Source organism: Necator americanus, chromosome V (assembly GCF_031761385.1).
Source record: "Necator americanus strain Aroian chromosome V, whole genome shotgun sequence".
Taxonomy (NCBI): Eukaryota; Metazoa; Nematoda; class Chromadorea; order Rhabditida; family Ancylostomatidae; genus Necator; species Necator americanus.
In genome coordinates this window covers 35523820-35540873 of record NC_087375.1, presented here as the reverse complement: position 1 = coordinate 35540873, position 17054 = coordinate 35523820, and the positions used below count along the sequence as shown (strand labels likewise).

General features: G+C 40.2%; 2 protein-coding genes across 4 annotated transcripts; one reads left to right on the top strand and one right to left on the bottom strand.

The window, feature by feature from the left end:
• Positions 1-4521: 4521 nt before the first annotated feature.
• Positions 4522-6789, bottom strand: RB195_016199 (uncharacterized protein; the record flags this gene model as incomplete). The annotated part of the gene is made up of 7 exons (XM_013450480.2): positions 4522-4652; positions 4806-4947; positions 5743-5899; positions 6116-6231; positions 6320-6418; positions 6514-6582; positions 6637-6789. 7 exons carry the CDS (start codon positions 6787-6789, stop codon positions 4522-4524), a joined length of 867 nt encoding a protein of 288 aa, XP_013305934.1.
• Positions 6790-8616: 1827 nt separating this feature from the next.
• On the top strand, positions 8617-14075 carry RB195_016198 (uncharacterized protein; the record flags this gene model as incomplete). 3 transcript variants are annotated; one of them, XM_064207246.1, is made up of 19 exons in its annotated part: positions 8617-8658; positions 8721-8878; positions 9544-9622; positions 9692-9767; positions 9882-10089; positions 10221-10362; positions 10449-10552; positions 10663-10768; positions 10842-10927; positions 11020-11050; positions 11108-11186; positions 11263-11336; positions 11457-11535; positions 12076-12257; positions 13036-13145; positions 13211-13373; positions 13439-13509; positions 13592-13700; positions 13950-14075. In XM_064207246.1, the coding sequence occupies 19 exons, from the start codon at positions 8617-8619 to the stop codon at positions 14073-14075; spliced, it is 2025 nt and encodes a 674-aa protein (XP_064063126.1). The 3 variants fall into 3 exon arrangements, with proteins under 3 accessions (XP_064063126.1, XP_064063127.1, XP_013305933.2); XM_064207245.1 differs by having other exon boundaries at positions 10443-10552; XM_013450479.2 differs by having other exon boundaries at positions 11020-11186.
• Positions 14076-17054: the final 2979 nt, after the last annotated feature.

The window sequence follows — 17054 nt, the reverse complement described above, 5'->3', positions numbered from 1 at the left end:
TTGACTTTCGAGCGCTCGCTTGAGGACACGGCGCGTGCACACGGTTGGCACGTTCTAAGGTACCTAAGGCCATTTCCCACATCGTTTTTCAGGATGATTAAGGAAAATTGGCCACGGCTACGGTTATACTCGAATTGTACAAGAACTCCATACTGAACGACAGAGACCGTAACCTCTACTGTTTCCGGATATAGTCGAGTTAAAATTGACACGAAGCACGGTGCAAGTGCGTAATTCGACAGCGCTCGGTGGTGTGGTGAAGTGCAGCGGTTAGGATCTAAGGGGACCTTTGCTAGCACCGCTCAGAGCTACAGTTATCAATGGTTCCACCCCGATCCCATATGCTAGCTCCCAAACCACGCACCGAGCTTCATGCCGTTTTGATCTGACTGTATGCTGCCTTTGAGTGCAAAATGAGATGGGAATGCATCATGTTGATGCACAGTTTCCACCGAACGCGAGCAACCGAGCTGATCCGAAGTGTCGGAAGAAAAGACGGACAGTAGCAAATTGTCTCTGCAGTGAACACACAAAACGGTGACGCCTTTCCGTTAAGCGGAAAGGGTATTCGCCTACGTCGTGCAAGCGATATTTTGGTTGAACGCGCTAGATGGTAACTCTATGATATAATAGAAGAAAAAAATTAGAAAATACAATTATGCATCGAATGGCTGAAACCATTCGTGACAAAATGTAACCAAATTTGTACATGTGCATACATTCTTTTTTTTCAAGTTATGAAAGATAAATACCTCTACTTAGTGAAGTTACTTCCAGCTCATACTTTTATAACAAAAAACAATCAAAAGGTATACAAACCGTCCATAATGAAAGAAATATCATACGATCTAAGTCCTGCTATTCACTAATGACTGAGAAAACCTCGAAGTAAACTCTTCTTCAGCGCATAAGCACAAAAAAGGATGCGGATTAAACCTTAAACGAATTCTAATTGATACGGAAAAAAAGATCAGTACTGTATTCGATGACCCAAACATATGAAGTCACGAGAATCTACTAAGTATTTCAGTTTTCACGGAAAACTAAAGGAGAATGTAAAAAAATAAATAATATGCTCAATAAATATACTTTCGATTAGATAATAAAAGTAGCAGGTACTGTTTGAGAAGTTGCAAAACCTGTTGCACAGATGCGTCGACCAAACACACCATAACGAGGCGAAGGTTTTCAATGCGACAAGTGCGCACTGATGGATTACACAATAGACGAGAGGACTGTACGAAGAACAGAACTAAAGAGAGACAGAGACAAGCACACAGCCACAGGAAGAGGCGTAAAGGAAGTTAGTAGGAACGCCGTCTAGGTTGTATGACAAAATACGACAAAAAAGCTTCTAAATTTTCCAGGAACAATGTGATTACTAATAATTACTAACAACATACTAACTACTTCAACTTCAACCAGTTAACCATATTTGGTAGAAATATGTATGAACCCGATGTCGCCTCATTTCTTAGCCTAGATCACATAACCTTTTGGAAATATAAGGTGCATAAATGGATTTTTTGGGAGTTATTGTTGAGTCCAATTTATGGTCCCATCACCGAACAATATGTCACTTGCAGGTATGATAATGTCAACGAGCTGCGAAATAGTTAACTGCATCTGCGGCTCGATGACAAATCGGTGACCACTCCTTCATAATACCGTAATGACGATCGTGAACCATTTTGTTTAGAGCACTTTTTTTCTTACAGTAACATTCTTTACAACTTATTTCTCATAATCATTTCCCTCAATAACGTTAGAAAAAAAATAACAATAATCAATAACGCAACAAAACCACAACGGAAGAGAGAAAACCAAAAAATAGACCAACAGTTATTATTTCGAAGCAAGTTGGCTTGAACATTATTTATTGAGCTGAAAGAGCTCCCGGAAATCGACCTACTTTGGGCAATCGTTGTTACCATCCATTCACACTATGTACTGCACCGGCTTAACATAAGTATGGTCGGGTCAAAACCCTGACCTGAAACTGGAGGTTGTGGCTGATATGGTACGGATCATGGCTGGTTTCATTTGGACTGCAGCGATAGATGGTGCCAGTAAGGGTCCCCTCTCGATCCCAACCGCAACGTTCTACCGCGCCGCTTCGAGTGCAGCCGCATACAGTGCAGTGCACCAAGGTTTCGAATAGTTTTCCTACTATACCTACGTCCATAAAGTCTACGGCACAGCCTTTGAACCGTTTGTCATTGCAGTGCGAGCACCGCATGTGGCTGCAACACGGTCCCATAACATGGCCCGTTCGTCGATGCCAATGAACCGCACTAATCGATGGTCAGGTAGGCGATCGGTCGTAATGTGACAAACATTAGAACAAAAAAACTTGGCGCAACCCCTATGTGGTTCAAAAGGTCCAGTAAAGTCCGGTTTCACTAACAACACTATCAGGTCCTGACAATATTTCTTGTACAATGCCGACATCTACCACATTTCTTTCTTCGAATGAATACCTTGATATTGCAACTGCTATGAGAAAATACTATCTTTTTTTTTTGCAGCACCATACCATGAGATCATTCCTCGAAAAATTCGTTAATCTATTGGTTTTAAAAGTTTGAACCTTTGTTCAAACAGCAATACGGCCGGATCAAAACGACCTGAACCCTGTTGCAGTTGCGTGAGCGGCTATCCTGAGTAACAGTTGCGGAGGTAGGACTCTCGCTCACTCCGATAGAGCCACAGAGGTGACCAAGGTCCCACCGCGCAACTCCGATAGCGACCTTTTATGCGGTTTGATCGAATTTCATTCCGTCCTGAGCCACCTGATAGCGCAACAACAGTTCGATATTTCGCGATTTAAGGAGTTTCCACAAAAAAAAAAGTTGCAAGAGTCCAAATAATTCGTATATTCGGCCATCCAAAAGGAGAAAGAATCCACAATTAAAAAATTGGAATGTTCAAAAACTGAGCAAAAAAGCCCCGGACTTTGAACACTGGAGCAATCGCCTCCAACAGGTTTGGCATGAAAGAAGCCAAGATCCGATCGCTAGGAGGAGTAATATTTGGAAAGTACATTGCCGCAGCGCGACGTTCGCGTACGGCTTCGCTAGTTTTATGCCATTTATTTATTGAGTACTGTAGGATTGAGGCTATATCTTAAACGCAAAGTACAGAGGGAAACAACAACCTTTCTACAATCTTATCTACTTTCTTGTGTGGGCGAATCACAAAAGCCCTATAATCGGCTGTGAAGTACGGTCCCAACTACGTGACCTTCATATTCTAGACTGGTGAAATATCTCGAAATCCATCACATGCAGCAAGAGGTCATATTAGGGTCTTTGACTTGGAATTACACAAGGTAACAAAGAATTTTCAACATTGCATGGTTGACAGTGCAGAATTGTTGCACTTTTGTGCCTGAATAGTCCTCACGAATAACGATGCACCTCCGATGACCTTGACTTCGTGGAACGAAGCCCACAGCCGCGAATGTCGCGGAGGTCTACACTTTCACAAGTCCACAATCTTTCACAGTGAAAAGAGTGAATAGGCCCGCCCCAATTTCATCGAAATGCTCGGTCTACGTTCTGAACTTCACTACAACAACATAATAGCGAAGAGATGAAAATATCTGCACACCTTCAAGAATTTAAAGAAAGATAAGAAGCCCAAATACATCTGCCTCTCCTCGCTAAATGGCGAAAATGACAAAGAATTCAATAAATAATGCTCTCATATAAGAAGTTCTGGAAGCACACATTCTTGCCACCGCTAATATAAACCAATATAGAGCGCCAAGTAGGGATAAGCATCGCTAAACACATGTGTCCCAGATGAGACAATTCTCTTCAGCGCGCCGTATGGATACCGCCAAGAAGGTGGAAATTGTAATGAGTTAAACGCAACAATTTTGACGATATTATACAATAATAAATTTATACACCAAACAAAAACAGAATACAGCTATTTCAAAGAAGGAGAACTGAGTCTTCAGCTCTGTGTTCGAGAAAGTGTAAACTTCCTAAATAGTGCATTGACATGAGTAGGTAAATGGTGGTGGTTAAGCCAATGCTAAACTTTTGACATTTCCCACAATTTTACACAATACATCGAAAATTTATGTGTTAGTGACATCAATGACGAGATAGGGCTGATATTTACAGTTCACAGATATTGAAGATGTCCAAAAAGAATAATAAATTCATTTAATAGGATTTAGCTCACACCTTTTAAACAAGACCATCATAATATTAGGATTAAAACCGTAGACTCCAAGCATAAAACGGTGCTGAAGAAGGAATCAGGAGTCATTAGATCCCACTCAAATCTACGATTGGAATGACCACGATCTACTTACATAATTACAAAACGTTCACGATATAGAAACGATATCACATTTGTACAATAGATAAAGAAAGCTAACATGAGACGAGTAAAAGTTTTGACATATTCGCAACAGGACTCTTTTTTCAACGACAATAAGGCTTGCGGAGACCCTACTATTTAATTAGCAGTGGATTAGTTTAATATCAAACATATTGTTGTCATTTAACTCAGCAGATCTTCGTATTTAGCCCACGGATTTTCGATAAGAAAGTGTTCCAGTACCTCCTTCATGGCAAGGTTCGGAATGAGATCAGCTTCGGTCAGGGGAGCTCTTGTGACGGGATCGAAATGTCCTGAATTACATATGAATTAAAAATGGAAATAGTGAAAATATAGGGATAAAATTGTACAATTGCAAAGAAAAGTCGGATTAATTCAGCAAAACCATGGACAGAAAGAAGCAATAAAACGGCACTCAAACGTCGTTACTGCACAAAGTAACTTACCAACTCTATGCAAATGTTGTTTAATGTCTGCTCTATCGTAAGTGATACCCGATGGAGTAATTACTGGATCTTGTAGCAACGCACATGAGATTTTTCCGCACAGAAAATCCGGAATTTCTCTTTTCCTTCGTCGGTCATCAACCTTCAAAATAGTGATAAATGAATAGATCCAAACAACTACTCCTTACCATTTTAACGCAAAACCATGACTTTTGAAAAGCAGCATAGGCCGAAAGCACACAGAGATTCATTCTGATACTTTCGTTGGTACTCTGTTATAAGAAGAAAGGATTCCGTTCGTTATATCCGGCAGAACAGCTTGTTATATCTTTCATACTATGCTATAGACTTGAATATTTTTTTAATATCCTATAAATTTCTGCTTTGAAGGGGATTCTATTCGCATATTTATGTACACATAAACGCACAGAAAAACATGAATGTTCAACGGAAGACGTGTAAATTGTACACTCGCCCTCAGCTTGCGTTGGATGCTATACTCGATATATCGTAGATTCAAAACATGAAGCACGGTGCAGTTGTGGTTGCGCTCAAAGCGGTGCGAGGGAGATAACGGTTAACACTGAGTGAGGACAGTCGCGGACTGTAGCATTGAACGGAGGTAGCAGAGGTCCTCACTCGATCCTAAACGCTACGCTCCACCGTAACGCTTCGAGCGCAACCGCTTACGCAACTGCACCGTGCGTCATGGCGTTTTGACCCAACTAGTGATGCAGCAAAATTAACAAGAATAAGAAAAATAAAAATTCTATACAAATGTCAATAAGAAAAACAGCTATTGTTTCACAGCAACGCTTCTCATAAAAGCGCATAAAACAAAGCAGCAAACTATACCATTATTTATTAGTTGTATTAGTGCAGAATAATCATATGCTTGATTGAGCGGAACGTCCAGAAAAGCAGAAATGACACGGACCTGTGCGAAAAGTGAGTCTAATTGAGCTTTATGTTGCTCTCCTTCTGATGAGATCTGCTCCATTTTCTCGGCTGTCTCTTCGGTAACCTCTGACTTAGCTGCGAACTGTGCAGAAAGCAGTTCGGCTATTCGCCGCGTGACATCTTCGTCAATGAGCCTATAAAGTGTAGTACATTTCTTTCTCAATCTCTCTTATGTATATGTGAAAACAAAATTAAGTTGAAAATTTTCCAAATACTTTTGCAAGCTATCGGGAAGAGAGCAGACGTACTGCTGCTAGTTGCTAACAAACCAGCCAAAACAGACCATATTGTGAATGACAAAGAAAATATTAGAATTCCCGGTATTTAGTTGATACGAAAGTTTGATATACCTCCGAAGATATATCTGAAGATCACCCTCCTCCTTCACTCGTTTTTCTTCTTCCATTCGAAATTTCTCCCTGCGTGCAAGACGCATTTGTGCGTGAATTTCGTCGCCAAAGTTCATCTAAACAGAAAGGTCTAATTTAAACTTTGTTTAAAAATTCTCCTACACATGAAAATGACCAAATACAGGAAAAATATAAATTTCATACCTTTTGACTGCTTGCCAATTCTTTAGCTTTTGTAATGAGTCGAATTGCCTCATTATAGTTTCCTAGCTGAATGGCAGCTCGTCCACCGAAGTAGTAAGCCTGAACAAGTGCTACAACATACCTATGAGTAGAGGAGAACCCCAGAAAAGAAAGGAGAAAGCAAAGAATGCGTAAGAACGCCAAAAATGTCGGACCTTAACGTTATTTCTATCCAGGAATGCAGCTTTGGAACAGTCTTCAGCAGCCTTAGCCCACGCTTTCAACTGAAAGCGTATGATGCAAACATGGGGAGCGCAGGAACACTAGTGGTACCTTACATTCATATGACAAAGAGCTCGATTTGTGAAGTAGGTGGATACGTGCGGGTTACGAATGATCGCTTTACTGTATGCATCAATAGCTTCTTGATATCGTCCCTGTTGAAAAAAACGATTGCCATCGGCTTTCAAGTCCTCTGTTGATTCTGTCATGTCTGAAAAAGAGGTGTATGAATTTCAACATGAAACGGTTCTCCCGAGGAGAATGGAGTACATGTACAGCTGAACTGTTCGAGCAGCGTTCAGTGTCAAAAATAACGTGCATGATTGAAAAGGTACGGACCTCTTCCTCGAGGAAAATAATAAAAAAAATATATTAAAAAAAAACACCCGATCGACGGATAATCAAAAGAAAGTAAAGCAGGTCTGATCAGTGACATTTTCAGTTGTTCAACTTTTTTTCCCAAGTGAATAACGATTGTAGGAGACTGGATCATCACAGCTGAAAGAGCACCTTTTGTAGCAAATATAGACATAGATCAAAGAGGTGAGATTGGTTCACCATAACGTAACGGGCATTATGGCTGCATTTCTCGCACATCATTCATAAGAGGGCAGCCCAAACATCACGAGAGAGCAACAGGGACTCAACAGTAGATACAACAGCTCTAACTTAATTGTAGAGGTCAGTAACATCAAAATGACTCAATATTGAAGCACATAGTTAACTGAGGAATGAACTGAAACTGTCAATTGTAAAGAGCTGGAGAACGAGGATCTGAGCAGCAAAATATGCAAGCTCCGCTAAGCAATTGGTTTTTTGTACGAGAGACGGTAGCTTTTGATCGATATAAAAGATAAGAAGGTTTATTACGAAGAAACGCTTGTCTTATCTTACAAATGCACTAAAATGTTGATTCTCGGATATACAGAGCATCGTCTCGACACTGAAAGTAAAAGTTTCTCATGCAATAGAAGGCGTCGGATAGTCATAAGGTGCGCTCAAAAGAACTCCAAAAACCAAGATAAATGTAGAGTGCAGAGTGCTAGATTTCCGCTCCGAATCTACTTACCAAGATCTAAGACCCTGAAAAAAGGTAGAAGCTGAAGAACTCTAGTAATATACTATGATCCGCATTTCACTGTCAGGATTTACATCAGTCGAAAGAATGGACCCACCAGGAACGAACCAACAAGCCGCCTAAGTAAGGAATTATTACCCCTTGCAGAGTTTTATGAAAAAAGAAAGAAACTGTCGCTAATTTATTGATTTGCCTGAATGAAAACAGCAATGACTCCTCGAGGCAACAAATAATGGACAAAAAAGCACATGTCGTCGGGAGAAGCACGGCTGGTGAGATATCTCGTAAATTGCAATGTGTCGATACGGATGTTGCGGACTTTCGAATTGCGAACTCGTACGCCAGACTTCCCAACGCTTTATTTTTTATTTCCTGGAGATGTTCCTTCTTTTTGTTTTTATTGTAGGATCTTATACTGTCTGGTTCCACCTGCTCGTGCTCGTATGGTGCGCAAAGGGAATAGGTGGTGTTTCGCTGCAGAATTCAGCGCCATCCGTTAACATCTAAAGTTTGGATCCATTAACTTCTGCTCTTTTGATTTCCTACTACTGCAACAACTATTTCCACAGGATTTAGCTATCAGATCGCATCGCTTCGTTTCGTTTGATCTGTGCATCTTCCGAATCTCATGGGGGCGAGTTGTCCGCGCCATATTTTCGTATTCGCTCGTTGTGGTTATGCGTATAGCCGGTTTTTCTCGTGGATCGTCGCTGCTTTATTGATCAAATTCACTAATGTACGAATGGTTGTATATGATCTCTATTTTCTTGCCCTGGGAATTCGTCCAGTTTTGACTGACGTAGTGACGCTCTCATGAAGCTAGACTTTTGAAATCATGCAGTTTTGTTTTCACTCCGTTTCCTGCTCTATTTTTAGTTGAACCTTCCTCTAACCGTGTTTTATTCTTACTTAATCACATCTGGAACAGAATTTTGAAGTCTATTTCCAGGTGGGTATCATGGCTATAGGACAGAATTTGGATGTGTCGAAAAAACTGAAGGTAAATGAAAGCTACTTCGCAGTACTTTTTATGATCCCCCTTAAACCAGTCCACTTTTTTAGGCTGCGATCAAAGCAAAGCTCGAGGAACTCGGAGTCTATGTAGACGATGAGCTACCCGAATACATAATGGTGATGATTGCGAACAAAAAGGAAAAAAATCAAATGAAGGACGACCTAAATTTGTTCTTGGGAAAATGCACAAATAAATTCGTGGATTGGTTAGTGATCGTCTACATTTTGTCCTCTCTCGGTGTGAAGGATGTTAGTGTCAAATGTGTTAAATATGAAGTTAAATGGAAAGAAACGGACTAGCACGCGCACTGTGGTAATAACAATATCGTGAGTATATGGGAGACGACAGCATTTTAGTGTTCCAAACCCCTCCGATAAACTCATGGAAATGTTCTATGACAGAGTCCGAGAAGAATTTGTTTTTCCCTTAGAACCTATTTCTATATAACAAGTCCAAAAATCTTGTAGAAGTAAAGGATTTTTCAAGAGTTCTTACGAATGCAGTGGCTTTCTCTAAAATTGTAATGACTTTTACGTAATCTCCACCAGTAATAATTTGGTTCCCTGAAAAGAGAAAATTCTAAGAAAGAAATGCTAGGAAAGACTTACAATTTTTGATGGAGTGTTATACGTAAGAGCTGATTGTTATAACTGAGCAGTGGATTCAAGAAGTTGCTTATATAAAACGTTAGGATTTTGGTAGTGTACGATTTTTTCTTATGTCAATTACTGAGTGTATGTAAAGACAGCATATAGTATTTTTCCACACTTCACAACATGCTTAGTGCTTTTTATGCGTTTTTTTTTGTTTGGATTCGTACAAGAACTGATATTTACGTTCACGTCAGTCATACACGGTTGTTTTTTTAAGGCTGTTCGACTTGTTTGAGAGACTTCAATCTGCTGGTAGTAAACCGGAAACCCATTCAGTGACCGAGAAACCGAATAAAGTTCGTTCTACAACCTTTCCACTGAGTACTGGTTGTCCGAAAGCCTAAAGATATTCACCAAAATTTTAGGAGGTACACAAAGAACGTCGAAAAGAGGTAGATTCACATTCGCATGCTTCCACTTCCAAGAAAGACGACAGAAAAGGTGATTTTTGTCTAACTTCTTTTTTTGAGGTCAGATTTGCGTGGTTTGTTTCAAATTTTCAATTTTAATTCTCGTTTCATTGTTCCATAGTTTTAATTTCCTCCCCATTTTTAGAAAATAAAATTTACGAGACGTCACATCGCCAGACCGAATCAGAATCAAAGAGACGTGAGGTGGAGAAGGAAAAGGAACGCGAAAAAGAGAAGGAGCGGGAAAAGGAGAAAGAAAGGGAAAGAGAACGATTGCGGCAAGCAGAGAAAGCAAAAGAAAAGGAACGCGAAGAGAGAGCTAGGGAAGCTGAACGTCAACGTGAACAAGAACGGTATATTTCTGTTACACTTGGTGTACTTTCATTGACTTGACGTTCGTTCATTCTTTCGTTTCTGTTCTTTTCCCTAGTTGCATTGCAACCTAAGCTTCAAATTGGTGCTTGGTGCATAGTCCTTGGTTTAGGCTAAAGTCGCGATCAGAAACGTCTCGTAGTCGCGAAACGTTACGCTCTACTCGACGTCAAAAGGAACGTAGATCTCGCTCGCGATCCAGAACTTGGTCCGACGAAGACTTTGAGCATGAAGTTGAGGAGCGCTCGAAGAAGGTCAGTTTTGATTTTCGGCTCTTTGTAGCTTTATTAACGAAACATTTCTCGTCCAACTATACTCTCGTCTACGTAACTAGGTTAAGGTTGCGTCATCTGTAGTTGCACAACGCCCGCTTGCTGCAAGTCCTGAGCCGGTGAAAGTATCTTCGCAAGTACATGTGATGCGCAAGATCAAACCAGCCGTAAGGTTAGCTGACTTGTTGTTTATGGGCTTTCCAAAAGATAATCCTCGTTTCGGAATCGTTATAAAAATTTGAGGTAAAAGTTTAAAGCAGTTCTGTTAATAACAAATTATAGTGAAATGGAGAAGAAAACTATGAAGGCTGGATCTTCAATGTTTCTCAAAGCCATGAACCAGGCTAGTGTTAGTGCTGGATATGGCGCCTCACTTATGGACAAGAAGGTTTTCTGTCTCAGATTTGGCTCTGTCCATTAAGGCATTATGGTTCTTCGTCTACTATACAGTTTCCTTTCAGAAGGGTTCAACACATAGTGCAACGTCTAAATCTCCGCTCAAGAATAGATTAAGTCGGCCTACTGTAGTGGAAGTGGGTAGTGACGGGTGTGTACTACATTTTTCCCTGTTGTCTCTTCTGCTTGTAGGATTAATTTAATCTTGCTGCATACTTGTATGGCTGATTTCATGCTTTTCAGAGAGAATACTTACGACGATGCGAAAGTTGTGGTAGGGGCCAGGTCCCGCAGACGTTCAAATAGTCCCCAAATAACTGTAACGTTAAAGGGAGCCAAAGAACATATTGGATCGCTCGGTAACCCGAAGAAAGCAACTCTCAAGCGCAGGAAGGAAAAGGAGGAGGGAGGTGAGTTATTTTTTTAGGTTTCCTAATCTTTTTTTTTAACTTTTAAACAATCTCACCAAACTGATATCTGTTTAAGATGCTAAGAATGGAGGGGTTGTGGTTATTCCTGAAAAACGTGGACGCACAGTGGAGTTGGATGATGAGATAATAGTTCGTGGATATTTCTTCGTATTTGCTATTTCCATTCTCGTTGTTTTCTTGTCTTCAGCCTTTGTTGGATTTCATTCCATTGTTTGTTTTGGGCCTTTTTTATCGTTTAATTTTCTGCAGGATGGCAGTGATTCACCTTCTGTGCGGAAGTGGGACGGCCAGATTCAGCTAGACGAGGACGATTCGACGGATGACGACGGTATTTTTCCCTCAGTTTCTAGTTGTAACCGAGCAAATCACCCTTTATTCTCGCTAGTTGGTTTTACAATTATCAATTCAGAATAGAAGGAAAACTAGTTCGATGTAGACAATATTGTTTGGATAAAAAAAATGTCTTTACCCATAGCTACCACTCATTTTTTCGTAATTCGGTCCTTTATTCAGTTTTGACATGAAAACAAGCAGAATGATGGTTAAAAATCCGAAATTATTGTTGTTGTAGACGTTGAATTCTTGGAAACCCATCGTGAGTGGGAGGAAATCCACCCAAGACTAACACCACTGCAGCCTTTTTCCCTGTAAAATAGAAAGTTTTTTTTCGGCTTCAACTTCGAATGCGAATTCCTAACTTAGAAAAAAACTATGAGGAACGAACTTTTGTTTGGTGAATGATATGAAGGACTCAGTGACAATTTCTATTAACTTCTAACTATTCGCATATGCTCTTTTTTTGTAATCTCTGAAAAAACGCCAGGGTTTCATGTTCCGTTTTTGCTTTACGATCTCATTCTTTTTCCAGAAGCGAAGATAGACGCTGTCTTAGCTGACGCATGTGGTGTCTCTTCCTCAATGGACGAAGACGGCGAAGTTCCTCCTACCCATCAGCTAAGTAGAGGAAATAGCTGGTCTGGGTATGCTCCATCTCCATCCCATCCGTCAGCGCCAACACCCCAGAACTACGTGCCTACCCCGCTCGCAAAGGTAAGTCATACTTTTCTTTGATTGTGTTTTCTTCTCCCATTTAAATGGAAAACACTATAACAACTTACTAGTATAAAAACTGCCTTCTCTTCTATTTTTTTAAACTTGTAATCGTCTAGTATGTGATTGTGTTTGGGTTATGGATGCTATTAATATCACTAGTACTAGTAGAAAACAGTCATTTTAAATCGCCTTAATGAAGTCATAAGGAATTTTAAGAAGGAGGCAAAAGAAAGAGGAATGTCAGTACCTATGAACTTTTCACTGCATCAAATCTTTTACATAAAAGTTCTGATACTTGATCGTCTCAGCATATAAAGTGTCTTGCGTTAATCAGTCAATCTTAGAATACGCCAGCACTTTGGACTTCAACTCAGAATCTTTCGGGGGTTCTATGAGTTCAGCCTACATAGTGACATGCGGAGACCAGTCGATGTAAGAAGCCAGTGTTTTTATCCTGCTTGTCGGTATCCATTTATCGACATCAGGGGATGAAAAGCGTAATTGTCCCGAGCAGAAGTTTCAATTTTAAAAAAGATTAAAATTTTATTTTCGTTTTTGGTCACTGTTCAGCCGTTGCTGTTGCTCCCTTACCGAGTTAGCTACTATTTTAAGTGCATTAATATCAGATTTGGTGGTAGTGTTAGATGTCAAGCAAAATATTTTTACGAAACCAAATATTTTATTTATATAATATAAGTATCATTCGAGACTTCTTAGTATGGTACTGTACAATATCTGTTTCTCTTTCTAAGGCAAAGTTAATATTTTTTGACAGGAGGAGCAGTCCTTCCCGTCGGTCACGAAAATACCAGAACGATGTCGGTTCTGGCCTGCTTGTCGACAAGGGGAAAATTGTTCTTATACTCATCCCACTAAACAGTGCATGTCAGTTGGTTCACTTCATCGCTACTACCAGTTGTTTTTCTCTAAAACCTCGCTCTACATTTCAGTAATTTTCCCCACTGTTCTTTCGGTGCTCGGTGCCTCTACATTCATCCTCCGTGTCGATTTGATCGTAACTGCGCAAATCCAAACTGTCCTTATACACATGGAAGAATTACAGCTGCTGTAGTCCCTGTCGCTGTCACAGCTTCAGTTCCTGTGACAGTTCAGGTAACAGCTGCTAGTTTTGTGCCTTTCATTCTTTGAAGTCAAGAATTCTTTCGTTTTGTTTTTAGCCTCCTCAACCTGTTGTCACTTCTTCAGCGACCACAATCATTGCCCCTGATTCGACAAAGATTTCTCCTGAGTAAGCCATTCTCATTTTATTGGCTTTATGCTCTCTCTTTGGTATAAGTTATTTAATCTTATTTCACCATTCGCTGGTTTAGTGTTCCACTGTCTGCGGAACCCAATCCAGTGCCGAGCCTTTCTTCTCTCACCCCATGCCTCTACGGTAACAAATGTAGGAAGCCAAACTGCGCTTTCAAACATCCAAAAGTAAGTCGTAAGAGTTTTCTTTCTATCTTTAGTTGATATTCTTAAAACAATAGCTTTTCGTTTTCACTTGCGATTGCATTTGTTTTTTTTTTCTCTTATGTAATTTTCGTTTATTAACTCATTAACTTAAATCTATCCCTACTTTGTGTTGAAATTATTCATTTCACGGATAAATTGGTCATGCAAAGTTCCTTTTCTTTATTATATTTGATAATGCATTGCATCTTCCATATTCCTGTACTTTTCCAGACTTGCCACTATGGTACATCCTGTGTGAACGCCAACTGCTACTTCTACCACCCGCCTCAGCGGAAGCCATCGTTTGGTGTCAGCGTAGCCAAGTACAAATGGAAGGCATCCAGCGCTACCGCCTGAAGCATCTTGGATGCATAGTGTACAGAATTAGGGACATCACTACTCGATAATCTATTTGATATGTTTCTTGTTGGACTGATCGTGGTTCGTTTCCCAACTTGGGTTGACTCTTAGGATTGCTCGAACTCGAAGCTTGTGAGAAATCCAAATTTATTTTCTTTGGTTTTCAAGAAGCAGAGACTGTCTAAACCACCTGTTCCTCTGAGATTTGAATTATAGGAAAAAGACAGTTCTCATCGATGTTACCATTTGCTCTCAGCTTGTTTTCTTGGCCAAGATTCTTATAACAGGCAGCTTTTGAAGAGCTAATGCTACATTCGACGATTGGAGCGTCCTTTCGTAGATGACGTGTCTGCGTTTCTTTGTGTGTGCGTTTTTATTCATTGCCTTTGGGTATAAGAGTTCAAACATTTGTTTAGTTGAACTAAGGTGGTCTAACGCTAGCAAGTAGTGTTTTATCCCACAATAGCCCAGACTTTCCCGCAAGTTTCTTCCCACCTTTTTTGATTTTTTTTCCATTTTTTATTTAACAACAAAGTTATTTGAATAAACAGTATAGCCACCAAAATAACTTTCGTCCATTGGGTAGATGTTGAATCCTTAGCTCCGAACTCAAGCGATTATAGCGATTGACAGAAAAAAAAACTTTGATGTTCGTTCTTTGATATTCCATTGTATGCAACTATTTCTGGACACTATGTAATGTGAATGTGGATCTAATAACTTTCTTGGGAATGGTGTTATGTACGACCCTCAGATAAGGGAAATTGAGTTCAAGAATTTATTGCGCTAGTTACTACAACAGTTTAACATCGAAAACTTGTTGAATTATATGGTTCCTAGCCGAATTTGATTTTTTTGACTTAAACGCAGCTGTGGTACAAGAATAGATCATGATTATAGCTAAGGAGAGGAGTCACATAGAATTCCCATAGATGAGCTTACTACTTCTTCAGTGCAAGTTAAACAAGCTGTTCTGGATAGTTTTGTTTTGTCTTGTTGTGTGAACAACGATATTCATTGTAATATTCACGGAGTAGAAACTGTTGCAATGGTCACTTCGTGTCTTCTTTTAGTAATGCGTTATCTCGGGAATTGGGATTGTTCTTTTCAATCATTTATTGTTTCATTCAAATATTTACCTTTTCGTGACGATATTTCTGTGTCATCGGCATATCTGTCCAACCATTTTGAAACAACGGTGTGGAGTTATGGTTCTGCACAGGATCATCTCTCGTACTTTTTATTTGCACAAATAATAGAGCTCGAAAACAGTTGACATATTATTGTTGAGTCTGGTCTTGTGCTAGACGCTGGATAACATCTCAGCATTATTTTATCCTCATAAAGTGATTTTTTTTCTTTTTCTACCTTAATCACAACGCTATTGTTGTGTGGATGTGCTTCAGTACAATAAATAAAGAGTTTCGAATATTGCCAACAAATATGTTTCACATTACTTGTAGGTCACCAAGATATAGTCAGGTCAAAACGACATGAAGCACGACGTAGTTGCGTAAGCGGTTACGCTCGAAGCGACTCTGTGGAGATGGCGGTTGAAATCGATGTGGGACCATCACGAATGCATGGTGCGATGCAATGCATGGCACTAGCAAAGTTCTCCGCTCGATCCGACCATAAATTGGTGGCAAATAATTGTATTTCTAGACGGATGACTTTTTTCTTTGTTTCTTTTACTATGAGTAGTGTTTTATGTTTAATAGCGACTTTGCATAAGGTAATCTACTTTGGTATCAGATCACTAGTACCCAGTTTACATGTGTCACGAAACAAGAAGAGGAATGTTCGAAGAATGTAGGAGAAACACGCACAGACAACAAGCAAGATATAAGTATTGTTGGCCTACGTACTACAACTTGATGCATTGTGATTTGAAGGCTGCTACTAAGGGATACTATGTCAATGTCTAGTACAACTGCTCACAAAACGAACAAAAAGATGGATAGATCCAAGGACATTCTGAGAAGGAAATCTCGAATAGTCACCTCGCGAAACATTCGAGGAGGAACTCTTTTCTTGGTTTAATACTCTAAAAACTTGCGATGTATAAACATGAACCTACCCATAACACATTATAAAGAGAAAAATGCAAATATCAGCCACAAAAACTCGAGTACCCTAGAAAGGAGGCCAAATCATCACTAGCATTTAAAGGACGTGCAATGATTCTAGTTCAAGCACGTCCGCAAATAAAAATTTCTTCTGTCACTTCCAGCAATTTCGTCCAAAGAAATGCATAATAATCTTCGTCGTTAAGGTTTTCCATCTTAGTTGGTGAGGTGCATGTATGTATCGTTCGTAGTGTCAGGTGAAAACGACCTGAAGTTCGGTCCAGGGGGGGCGGTTGCGCTCGAAGCAGCACGATTGAGCTGGCGGTTGCGAGCAAGTCAGACTGCAGAGATGAGTGGAACTAGCAAAGGTCCCATCTCCATCACAACCGCTATCTGCACCACACTGTTTCTAGTGCTCTCGCTTACAAAACTGCACTGAGATTCAGATCGTTTTTGAATCGACTGTAGAATTGGTGTAATTTTCGTGGTTCACGCGGTAGAACCAATGCATTGGAGTATTCGTATACGGGATCGTAGATTATGGAGGGAAGGGTGATTCCCCCATTTGCTTGAATTTCCGCTAGTAATTTTTTGGTTTTTTTTTTTTTTTTTAAAAGGGTTTGGTTGGAGCGCGCCGGCCTTGTGCATGCGCCGCATCTTCCAGGCCGTGTTTACGGCGGAATTAGAACCAATGTTGATTCCACCTGACGAGTTAACAAAAGTGCATTACCCAGTCCTAACTCAAAGCTGCTTCGACTCAGCGTCGCTAACGAAAATTGCAGTTTCTCCATGCAATATATGTGCAGCAAAAGCCGAATTTCCACAACAGGCTTGCCCGGGCCCTACCCCTCGAACGCATGTGATTCGTAGCCCACGTCTCATTTTCCCACCTGCCTGCAAAGCAGGC